The 12544-nt window shown below is 45.5% G+C and overlaps 1 protein-coding gene across 1 annotated transcript in view; it reads right to left on the bottom strand.

Annotated features, from left to right (window-relative positions):
- The window catches only part of Itga11 (integrin subunit alpha 11), a 113579-nt gene that overhangs the window by 84629 nt on the left and 16406 nt on the right, over window positions 1-12544 (bottom strand). Inside the window, exon 2 of the mRNA XM_021172144.3 lies at window positions 9388-9499. Coding sequence (XP_021027803.1) covers window positions 9388-9499 — 112 coding nt within the window. The remainder of the gene's footprint in view (window positions 1-9387; window positions 9500-12544) is intronic.

The following is a 12544-nucleotide window of genomic DNA, read 5'->3' as shown; positions in this document are numbered from 1 at the left end:
ATGCTGGGCGGCTGGAGGGACAGTTCAGTGGCTAAGGATTCTTAATGCTCTTCTAAACGATCTAAGTTCTGCTCCTGGCATCCACATCAGGTGACTTACAGCTAGCTCACTGTAACTCCGACTTCAAGGGGATCTGACACCTCTGGCCTGAACAAGCACCTATACTGACGTCATAACCCTCCTCCTTCATGTAAACACACACATACACATAGTGCACATAATTAAAATAATATAGGTAAAGTTAAAAAAGAATATATATACTGGGGTGAGGATTATAGCTCAGCTGGTGTAGTTCTTACCTAGCAACTTGAATCCTTAGCATTACAAAAACAAGTCTTAAAAAAAGAATACAGATGCCTTGCATCCTATGTGGCCGGTGGAGAGAGGCTTACATCACTGAGTTTGAGCAGCTGCTGAATGCCAGGGAATATGTCTCTGACTCCACAAAGAATTATGACTCTGCTTGAGAAAAAAAAAGATGCTATAAAAAGGAAATACAGCTGGGCGGTGGTGGCACACGCCTTTAATCCCAGCACTTGGGAGGCAGAGACAGGCGGATTTCTGAGTTCGAGGCCAGCCTGGTCTACAGAGTGAGTTCCAGGACAGCCAGGGCTATACAGAGAAACCCCATCTCGAACCCCCTCCCCCAAAAGGGAAATACAGACTCCTGGACGCAAGCAGAAAAATAGCCACAGGAAAATGACACACCACATCAGAAAGACAAGACATCTCCACAGGTGCTGCAAAGTCAGAAGGCCGTGGGGTACCACTTAAAATGGTAGGGCCATCTCAATGGCTCAACAGGCAAAGGCGCTGTGGCTAAGCCTGCTGACTTGAGTTCTAGCCTTGGAGACCACTCGATGGGAGGAGAGAACAAGTCCCTGAAAGCAGTCTTCTGACCTCCATGTTTGCACCATGGCACATCACAGTCAGACACACGCACCCACACAGGTGCATGCATGATAAAAAATAAAAATGTAACAGGAAGAAATATTAAGACGACAGAAGAAAAACTGCCAACAAAAGCTTCACTTGAAGAACCTGAGTGAAATAAAGTGTATTGCAGACAGATGAACAGACATCAAGTCCAAAGCCTGAAACTTAGAGACAGGAGCACTGAAGCTGCTGTCTCCTATTTTTTATACAGAAAATTATACCAAATACCCTCACGGAATTCTATGAAGATAGGGAAGAGTCACAGAATGATAATCAAATGAGTAGGCAGATAGGGATGCTGCAGTTAAAGGCCTTGTGGAATCTATAACTATGCAAAGATAAAAATCTATGACAGAAATGGCACAAGGGACAGGACAGGACAGATCGCTGGAGTCAGTGTTACTTAGGCAGTGGTAAAAGCCCTAATTTAAGGTAGATCTTGGGTCAGCAAGATGGTGCAGTGGGTAAAGGTGCTTGCTACCAAGCCTGACACACCAAGTTCCGTCCCTGGAATCCACATGGGCGAAGCAGAGATAAACCTCCCAATTAAACCACTAATTATCTAGTTATATAATTATGATATAAAATATTAAGATATAAGAAAAGATATTAGATATTCTAGTTGACCTCTGTCACTTACATGCCTTAGTGCTTCCTCCCAAACAAACAAACAAACAAACAAACATAATTTAAAAGATAGACCTTAGTAAATCACTAGTGCACATCGTAATGTCTAGGTTGAACCATCAGGGGAGTAGCTCAGGGCAGAGTCCTGCCTAGCAAGCGTGGGACCCTGGATGAGTGCCCAGCACTGGAAACAACAGGACAACCAATAGTCCAACTATGTTATTATATTAAATGTCCAATTAAAATATTGGACATTTATTGTGTCCAAGGCAAAGCTTATCAGAATGGATTGAAACCTCATAAGTCACTTAGAAGAGGGATATTTTAAATACAAGGACACAGCGGGCTGAAGACAGGGCTTAGCGGATAAGATCATATACTGCTCTTGAATAGGCCCTGAGTTGGGTTTCCAGAATCCACAATGAATGTCTCACAATCGCCTACAACTGCAGGTACAAGACACTCAATGTCCTCTTCTGGCTTCTTCAAAAAAAGAGGGTAAGGATACAGAAAGGTTGAAAGCAAAGCAAGAGGATGTAAAAAAGCACACAGGAGTTTACTAAAAGATAGCTATTGTGCTCATAGTAGTCCAGACAATTATATATATATATATATATATATATATATTCATGTACTAAATATAGAGTAGCAATATAATTAAAGCATAAAAATGTTAAGATATATTAGGTGTTCTAGTCAGCTTTAACTGCCAATTTGTCTAGAATCACCAAAGGAGAGTCCTAACAGAGGGACTGCCAGATCACACTGACTGGCCTGTGGTCACATCTTGGGAGGTGGTTGTCTTCATTGTGAATTGATGAGGAGGGCCCAGCTCACTGTGGGTGGCACCATTCCCTAGGCTGGCGATTCTCAGCTATATAAAAAAGCTGTTGGGGAGTTGGGGGGTATGGGGGACTTTTGGGATAGCATTGGAAATGTAAATGAGGAAAATAACAAATTAAAAAAAATGTTTTACTTTGCTGAGATATTAAAACTATTATTTACATAAAAAAAGAAAGCTGTCTAAGCATGAGCCTGAGAGTGAGTAGCAGGCAACATTATCCCTCAGTTTCTGTTGTTCTGGCTTGGCTGTGACTGAGTCCCTAGGTTGGAGGTGATGCTGTGTGGAGTAATGAACAGTTCTGCCTTCTTGTCCTAACTTCCCTCTGCTGGACCTTGACCTGGAAACAGAGCCAGGAAACTCTTTCCTTCCCAGGTTGCTTTTGGATAGAGTCACAGCAACCGAGTGAAAATAGAGTATTAGGCTGTAATGCTAAATTGATGTACCTAACTAATAACGAATTAATTTATATACCTAGTTAACAACTTCAAGAAATATAAAGCAAAGCTGACAAAGGTGATAATAGCTGGAGATTTTAATACTTCTCCCAGAAACACGGAATAAGCAGATCAAAAGACTCCCCACTCCAAACAGAGCCACCAAACGCAAACAGTAAAGCTGCAGACATTAGAAAAACACAGCCATGTTGATCTAATGGTATACAGAAAACCACTTAACAAAAACCAGAACAAGCATGGTGGCGCATGCCTTTAATTCCAGCACTCGGGAGGCAGAGACAGGAGGATCTCTGTGAGTTCAAGGTCAGCCGAGTCTGCAAATCAAATTCCAGGCCAGCCAGGGCTGGAAAAACTCTGGATCAAAAAATCAAAGCCAAATCAAACCAAAATAAAACAAACAAACAAACAAACAAAAACAAAGACAACCAACTAACAAACAAAAACCGGAAGAGACTTATCAAATGACTTGGGGACTTACTAAAATAGGTCACATCAGGTTTATACAGCATGAGACTGGAGAGGTGGCTCAGCCATTCAGAGCACTGGCTGCTCTTCCAGAAGACCCAATTTCAATTCCCAGCACTTACAAGTTCCTAGGGAGCTAAAGGCCTCTTCTGGCTTTTATGGGTACTATGCATCCATACCGTGCATAGACATACATGCAGGTATACATGCATCTTTTAAAAAATAAATTATATAATGCCACTTCTGATTACTAGGAATGAAGCTAGAGTTCTGATAATACATAACTAAAAGATTGGCAAATATTTGGGAACTAAAGCAACATATTTCTAAATGACACATGGATCAAAAAAGGCATTAGATATTCATGTGATTGCAATGAAAGTGAAACCCTGAGAATCTGAGATGCAGCTTAAGCAAAAGAACATTGCGACCCTTATGTGTATTTTTTCGGTATATAAAGGAAACCAACAATTTAAATATGAGTCTAGGAAAAGACAAATTAACTCCCCAAAGGACAGAAGGGAACAACTGACAACACGTAAAAACCAGTGAAAGAGAAGACAGAGATTCAGCAGGGCTCAATAAAAACCCCAAATCCAGGAGCTGGAGGGATGGCTCAGCAGTTAAGAGCATCGGCTGCTCTTCTAAGAATCTGGGTTCAATTCCCAGTAACCATGTGACAGCTCACCAGAGTCTTTAACTCCAGCACCAGGGGATCTGGCATCCTCACTTAGACATACATGCAGGCAAACCATCAATGCACACAAAATAAAAAGAAATAAATCTTTATAAACAAAACTCCAAACCCCAAATCTATCCTTATAAAACTTTAGTGAGATTGTCACACCTATAGCAAGACACATTGTGACGAAGGGAGACAGACAGCATAAGTTACCACCAAGAAGCATGAAAATGAGGGGAACATGCTATAGAACTTGAAGACCCAGAAAATATAAACAGGAGGCCAGCGATTGATACTTTGTTAGTAAAAGTTGAAGGAAATGAAGGAATCCCTAGAGAAACACATTATCAATGCTAACACAAGCAACTGGGAATCTGCATGGCCCATTTCCCTTTAGGAAGCTGAAAATCTGTTCACAGCAGTGTGTAGAGAGTGAGAGACTTTGGAGCACTCAGTTCTCCGTGAGATGTTTTCACCTCCTTCCTCCCATCGAGCCTGAGGCTGTCTATGTGGAAGAGGAGATGGAAACATTGTAAGAGGCAGAGCTAATGGATGACTCTAAGGAAACCGTGCTCAAAGCACAAGATTTCCAGTTGCCTGTGTTAGTATTGTTAATGTGTTTCTCAACGGGTGGTGGCACATGCCTTTAATCCAAGCACTCAGGAGGCAGGGAGGCAGGGAGGCAGGGAGGCAGGGAGGCAGGGAGGCAGGGAGGCAGGGAGGCAGGGAGGCAGGGAGGCAGGGAGGCAGGGAGGCAGGGAGGCAGGGAGGCAGGGAGGCAGGGAGGCAGGGAGGCAGGGAGGCAGGGAGGCAGGGAGGCAGGGAGGCAGGGAGGCAGGGAGGCAGGGAGGCAGGGAGGCAGAGAGGCAGAGAGGCAGAGGCAGGCTGATCTGTGAGTTTGAGGCCAGCTGGTATTCCAGGCTTACACAGAGAAATCCTGTCTTGAAACACCAATAAGCAAACAAACAACAAACAAATGGATGGATGGATAGATAGATATAGATAGATAGATAGATATAGATAGATTGATAGATAATGTATTTCTCTAGTGTTAGCTCAAAAGTACAAGTTTGAATTTAAACTACAAAAGAAGAAAAGGATAAAAAGAAAAAGAGAAGGAAAGACAAGAGCCCAAACAAAAACTCCTAAGTTAAAAAACTCAACCCACCAATAAAACATACTAACAAAACATAGAAAATCTGTGACTCAATTCTTACAAGAAAGACGCCTGATAAAGCCGAATACTTACTTGTTGATAACATTAAAAACAAAAGAAAAAAATGGAGCCAGGGAACTAGAGATATGGCCCAGTTGGTAGAGTGCTTGCCTAGCACACACGAGTCCTAGGTTTGATTTCCAGTACCAGTTGCAAACATGATGGGACACACCTGCAGTCCTAGGACTCAGGAAGTGGAGGCAGGGGACCAGGCCATGCTTGTATATAACAAATTTAAGGCCAGCCAATGAGGATATGTGAGACCCTGTCTAGAAAGGGAAAGAAAGAAGCCAAACAAACAAACAAACACACTAACAAACAAAACGTCATCAAACTGGAAATAGAAGAATACTTCTTTAGTCTGGTGGCATCTACAACCAACAAACGAGTAAACCACAGATACCTTCCTATTTCATCATTCTGTACTCAGACTTGCTCCATGAAAGCAAACTAAGAGTTCTCTGTGCCACTGTGTCTAATCAGCCTTGACCCAACAGCTCTAGGCTCTGCTACAAGGCAGAAAATAAACAGAGGTGTGGAGGTAGGAAAGAAGAAACAAAGAGTGACCATGTGGGATGACCTAGAGAGCCACAGGCAAGGCCAGGATGAGACGGCTCAGTGCATGAAGATGCTTGCTGCACAGGCCTGGCGATTCAAGTTGAATGCCTAGAACCCACATCAAAGTGGAAGGAAAGAGCTGACACCTGTCCCCAAAGTTGTCTTTTGACTTCTGCACATGGTTGTAGCACGTCTCCAATAACACACACTTTAATAACAACAACAATAATAATAATTTATAAAAAGGATATACCAAGCTGACCAAGTTACTAGAAATGATAAATGATTAAGTACAGTTGTGAGAGACAATGTATACACACATCAATCGCAGTCTTCTGTAGCAGCGTGACTAGAAAATAAAACCATCTCATTTCTAGCAGCAAAAGGTACACATATGTAGAAATTAGTGTAATTAAAGATGACCAAGACTTTTACATTGAAAACTATGAGGAAAAAAATCTAAAAATAAATAAAGGGATGGGGCATTTGTTATTATTATAATTTCATTTACTCTCAAATTTACCTATATGTTTAGTATTACTACAATCAAAATACTGGCAAGTGCCATTGGGGGAAAATTGGCAGAAGGAAGGACACAGGGCTTAAAATAGATGGAACAATCTCACCCAGAATGAACAAATACAGAGAATTCACATGTCTGAGTTCAAAATTGATTTTTTGCGATAGTCTTACACACTTAGGCTAGTCTCAAACTTGCTGTGTAGCCGAGGATGCCCTTGAGTTCATGATCTTCCTGCCTCTGCACCACAAATGCTGGGGTTATAGTGTGCATCACCACTCCTGGTTTCTGTGGTGCTAGGGACTGAACGTAGCCAGGGCTTTGTGTATGGTAGGCAAGCGCTGTATTAACCGAGTTACATTCCCAGTCCCAGACCGAAGCTGCTTTTTTTACTGAAACAAGTTTAGATAAAGAGATAAACGGAACACACAGAAGGACATAAGATCTGCCTGGAGACTTCATTAAAGACAATGTCAGGATGCCCACCAACTTTATGAACTGGTGGGAATGACTATAATTAAAATGATAATACCATGTGTTAGTGTGGCCATGGGATGACTGGGACTCTCTTATTTTACTAGAGAGTTTAAACAGTAAACCACTCTGAGGAAAAAATTCTTGGCATATCCTTGTAATGTCAATTATAAACCTATCCTTTATCTCTGCAACCTAAACCACCTGTGCACACCCAGCAAAAGGATGATGAATGTTCATCAGAAGACACGCCCAGCCGCAGAAGGACGAGAACAGTGGCCCCACACGAGCAGCCCAAATTCAAACCAGCTCTAGTATCCATCAGTAGCAGAATAAGTCAAGAGTGACATAGTGATATGACAGAATTTCACAAGCAACGAAAAGGCCTGAAGTGAAACGCTCAGGACGATGTGATAACCTGCACAGACACTGTGGAATTTAAAAAGCCAGGCAGAAGCGAGTACCTGCAAAATGATCTCATCACTACATACACAGGCACACACATACATGAATACACATGTGCACACACACAGACACACACATACACAGGCACATACATACATGAATACACATGTACACACACATACACACACAGGCACACACATACATGAATACACATGTGCACACACACACACACAAACACACACAGGCACACACATACATGAATACACATGTGCACACACACACATACACACAGGCACACACACATATATGAATGCATGCATGCATGCATGCACACACATGCACACATACACATACATGCACACACATATATGAACATATGCACATGCAAACACACATACGAAACCTGGCTTAATGAATCTATGGTGACAAGACTCAGAATCATGGCTGTCTGGAGGGGCACTGACTGGGTAGGGGCACAAAAAAATCCTTTCAGGTGCTTGTGTGGTATGGGAGCTGATTGCATGCAGATGGATAACAACTTCACTGTACACCCAAATTGATCACAACACTATGTAAGCTAGACCTAAACAGAAAGATAAATAAGACAAAGAAGGAAGAGAGAGTGATGGTGTAGGGAGTGAGAAGAGGGGGAGGGGGAAGAACAGGAACATAGAGGAGGGAAAATAGGATGAGGAAGAGGAAGGAGAAGGAAGAGATGGAAGAGAATGGAGAGGAGGAGGAAGAGGGTGGGGAGAAAAGGAGGGGCATGAAGAGGAAGCAAGAGGTAGCAGTGGATGGGAAGGAAGGATAAAAGGAGGGAGAGGGGAGGAGGAGGGCTGTCTGGATTGAGAGCCAGACACAGTAGGGGTGCAGGAGAGGGGGGTCACAGGAGGATGGGGGGTCTACAGGAAGGTCTAGAGAACCGAGCAGTGAATGGTGTCATTTGGAGAGAGTGCTGAGCAGACGAAGGGGAGGGGAGTAGGAAGGGTCAGAGGGCAGGCAGGGTTTAGATTGGAAGGTGAAGGGCACCTTCCGCATTCACTGGGAAGGCTCTGAGAGCATCTAAAAGTGCTAAGCGCTCTCTCTCCTTCTTTCAGCCAAACCTGCAGTGAGAAAAATTGGATGAACTGAGCCCATGTGTGAGGAACGTGCCCGGGGGCGAAGGAAATGTCCTAACGCTGACTGCTGGGGATGGCCGGGCAACTTAGTAAATTTACTAAAACCATCACTGACGTGCACACTTCACCCCGCTGTCTCTGTACCTTGTGAGCAACCTCACACCCACCTGCAGATACCCTGTCGCCCTCCGAGGATGAGGACAGAGGTACTGTCTCACAGTCCAGACACCAAGATTTTGAGGTGCCTCATCAGTGGCTCCCAGTGCCTGCTTCCTCTGTCATATAACCTGGAAAAGGGGCTTTGCACCCCACACCCATTTCACAGATGGGACAATGGATGTTCCAGTCTCTGTGGACTGATGTCTATATGCAGGTGAGGTCAGGCACAAGATAAGGTGAGAGCCTGGGATCGGGCAGTGGAAAAGGTAGGTGGGCGGAGATTTTTGGAGACAGGACAGAGAGGACAGAGAGAGAAGGAAGGAAGATGGAGGAAGAGAAAGACGATCCAGATTCCACCTGGCTTTAAATAGCCACAGGTAGCTATGAATATCTTATAAGGGATGGCTAATTACAGGACAGTTTGTCTTATCTAGGTGGGCAGTTTACATCAATATCAATTGGCTCTGAATAAATTGTGTGGACATTTTGTGGGGTGAGAATTTACTGATATAAATCTGACATATAAATTACAAGCCTCTAGAGTTTTGATTTTACTGGGTTACTGGAATTTGGGACTGCTGACCACAGGAGGTGGATGGCTGGGAATGTGAGCACAGTTCACAGCAAAGAAAGCCAGAGATGGGCAGTCACTGGCTTGGGGCTAGCTATGGAGGTAGCAGTGTCACCAGAGTCCCAGAGTAGCCGGCAATAGTGCAGAATGGTACAAATTTTTTTTAATATTTCCTGCAACAGGTCTCATGTATATCGCCTATGGGATTTTGACCTTGTGGGTGGAGAGCTGATTCCTAGGAATCAGGAAGCCTGGGAGAACCAGTCTGGCCAGCTGGCCAGCTGGCCAGCCAGGGGTAGGAAAGGGCACTGGTATGACACAGCCCTGGGCTAGGGGGCCCCCAGATCTGTCACTCACCACTTCTTGCCACTGATATCATGCTGCTGTACTGTGTAGCCAAAGAAGGCAGCACTGGGACCAGCAATGACCCGGGGATTTCTGGTATCCATATTGAAGGTGTCCGTGAATCCTGCATGGGCGCAGAAAAGAGAAACGGGTGAGTCTGCAGGGTACAGGCACTGCCTAGGGGTGTGTCTGGGCCCCCTAGCTGCTCATCTGCCTTAGAGAGGCCTGGCTGTGAAGTAGGTGGGTGCCCTAGTCTTTGAGGAGCCCTCGTGTGAGGTGATTGACAAGTCTCTGGGAGACTCCACGGTATGATAGGAGAGGTAGGAGATGAAGACCCTACCTTGAGAAGATACAGTTTGAACAGTGGACCACATGGCTGGTGCCTCAGGGCCCGAGCCAAGGTCTTGCTTACACATAGTGGCTGACTGAATAGCTAGAGAGCAGGATGCTGGCGACACCCACTACTTTTACGATGAGCCCTAGATTCCACACCAGCCCTATGATTCCACATCAGCACCTCTGTGAGCCTAATCTGTGGGGACTTGCTCTCGGACAAGCTGGGGACAGGACCAAAGAGCTTGGGAAGCTGAGGCAGGGTCACCCTCTTTAAGGGACAGACCTGGAGGACTGAGGAGCAAGAAGGCTCTGCCCACAGAGAGGGTCTCCCTCTCTACCTCAAGTCTCACCCTAGGGTCAGAGCACAGTGCCCTTCATGGGGTTCCATCTAGAATGGTCTGCCTTCTGCCCCCACCACCCTCACACAGACTTCTTGGGGGAGAGAGGAGTGAGGCTTGGCCACAGGAAAGAGACATTTAAGTTCCAGAATCCAGTTACTGCATGCGTCTGCCCAAACCAAACTAACCAGAGGGTGGATTTCCTAAAAAAAAAACGATGTCGAGCCTGTCCCTCTGACCTTGGCTCTCATCAACCTCTGGTTGTTCTGAAATCCATGGTTCCTTCCCTGGTGGTGATGTTGGGGGCGGGTGTAACCCCTCTCATGGGTTACTGACCTCAGATTCAAACAAAACAAAACAAAAAATTTGTTTTTGATGGGACTCAGTAGGCTGGCTGCCGAGATGCCGGGGGAGGCTGGCTGAGCAGTGTGTCACTCTTGTGCCCCAAGTCTGGTGACAGAGGGAGAATCCACCACTTCCGGATGGCCCTCATTCTGTGGCTGATGGCAGCCTTGTTCTCTTTTTCAGATTCTTACCTTGGCTTTAGAAAATGACCTGTTGGTCCCAAGGGATCAGAACCCCAGACTCAAGCTTGAATGTTAGTGGGAGACCAGGTCTCCAGCCCACTTGGTGGAGACGAGGGTGGAGCCACTGCCTCCTACCAGGTCTCCAGGGCTGAGGGATATGGCCCAGTGTGACCCTGTCTACTGTCAATCCAGTGCTCTGTGATAGCTTAAGGAATGTGTGCTGAGTGTCCCCACTCTGCTAGACATTCTTACCATCTCGCCTCACTCTCCCAAATAGCTTCCCAGGGATCCTAGGAGAGGGCGCCCATGATCTCTGGTGAGAGCCGAGGGATTGGTTTGGTTGGCAAAGTGCTTGCTGCACAAGGCTCAGCAGTAGAGGCTGACGTCCACAGTGAGGACAAGGAGCAGTTGCTGCTGCTCCTGTCAGATCTAGGACACTTCTGTAGCGCGTGAGTATTCTTGGAAATCATTTTGTGAGCTGTTCTTACTAGGCTCAAGACCCTTTGTTGTAAGTGAGCAGAGTGAAGTACAGCGAGATTGGGGTTTCCCCAAAGTTGCCAGCCTTTAGGGCCCCTCTTAATTCTCTGTATGTATGTATATATGCATGTATGCATGTATGTACATATATGTGTCAACGCATAATGTACATATGTGCCAGTGCATGTAGAGGCCATATGTTGTTTCACAGTTGCCTTCTACCTTTGGTTTGAGACAGAGTCTCTCATTGACCTGAAATTTTACCACATAGGCTGCGGTAGCTGGCCAGTGAGTTGTATGCATCCGCCCGTCTCTCCCATCTTGCTGTCACTAGGATTACAAACACACACCACTTGTCACACCTGGCTTTTTACACGGAGTCTGGGGATTCGAACCTAGGTCCTCGTGCTTGTGAGGCGAATGCTTTACCCACAGAGCCAATCCACCTGCTTATTCTCTACCTCTTCTTTGGCGTGACTTTTTCTACAAATCTTCACTTCTGAAAAATGTCTGTTTGGGATCTATCTATTCTGGGGAGTAGGAATGTTCGGCTGGCTGAGATACAGGGTTCTCAGAGTCCTCAGCCAGGCTGAGTGGGCCAACAGGCTTGTTTGTAAATCAGTGGAGTCTGAAGAGACACCAAGAGAAGCGTGGATAGGGTGGGGCGATCTGAGTCCTAATCTCAGCTTTGTTATAATTTGTCCATGTGTCTCTCCAGTGAGAATATTTCTGCTTCTCTGTGCATCCGGTACTGTCACATAAGAGGGTTCAGCCCCACATCGTAAGTATACCTACATGTATATCAGTGGTTCTCTGGGGGCAGACACATAGCTGACTTCCAGTTGTCAGCGCATGAGCATCTGCCTTGAATCTCTGCAAACAATTGAGAATTGGAAACCGGGCAGCTGGGAAGAATGCAAGCTCATCTGAGTATTGGCTAAACACATCTGGGAAGGGAAGTCTCCAGGCAAAAAATGATAATATTTTGCATTCCCAAGCCAAGGGGAAGAATTAAGGAAAACCATCAGCTCATACTCGGCACTATCCAGGCTTGGCTCTCCTCCACGTGTTTGCACCATGGAGGCTTGGCCACAGGCTGGAGCTTCTGGACACAGCAGACATCAGAAAGATGGAGCCTTGGTGGATGACCAGGGAGGGCTGTCATCTTTCCATATAAACCCTAGCCTCATCCCCAGAGCTGGATGGTGCTACTAAACCCTCAGTGAGTTCCAGAGCAAGAGAGCAGGCATCTCTGTGATGGTTCACACTAGTCACCAACCCGATGAGATCTAGAACCACCTAGGAGACAGATCTCTGGATGTAAGGGATTGTCTAAGTTACCGTAATTGAGGTAGGAAGGTGCACTCTAAATGTGGGTGGCACCATTTCCTGGTTGGCATTCTGAAAAGGAGAGAGGGAGATGAGTACCAGGATTCATGGCACTCTGCCTCCTGACTGTGGGTGGGTACAGTGTGACCAGCTTCTCCTGCC

This window comes from Mus caroli, unplaced genomic scaffold (assembly GCF_978045245.1).
Source record: "Mus caroli unplaced genomic scaffold, Mus_caroli_1 scaffold_11, whole genome shotgun sequence".
Taxonomy (NCBI): Eukaryota; Metazoa; Chordata; class Mammalia; order Rodentia; family Muridae; genus Mus; species Mus caroli.
The sequence above is the reverse complement of the archived record's forward strand: the minus strand, read 5'-3'. Positions and strand labels throughout refer to the sequence as shown.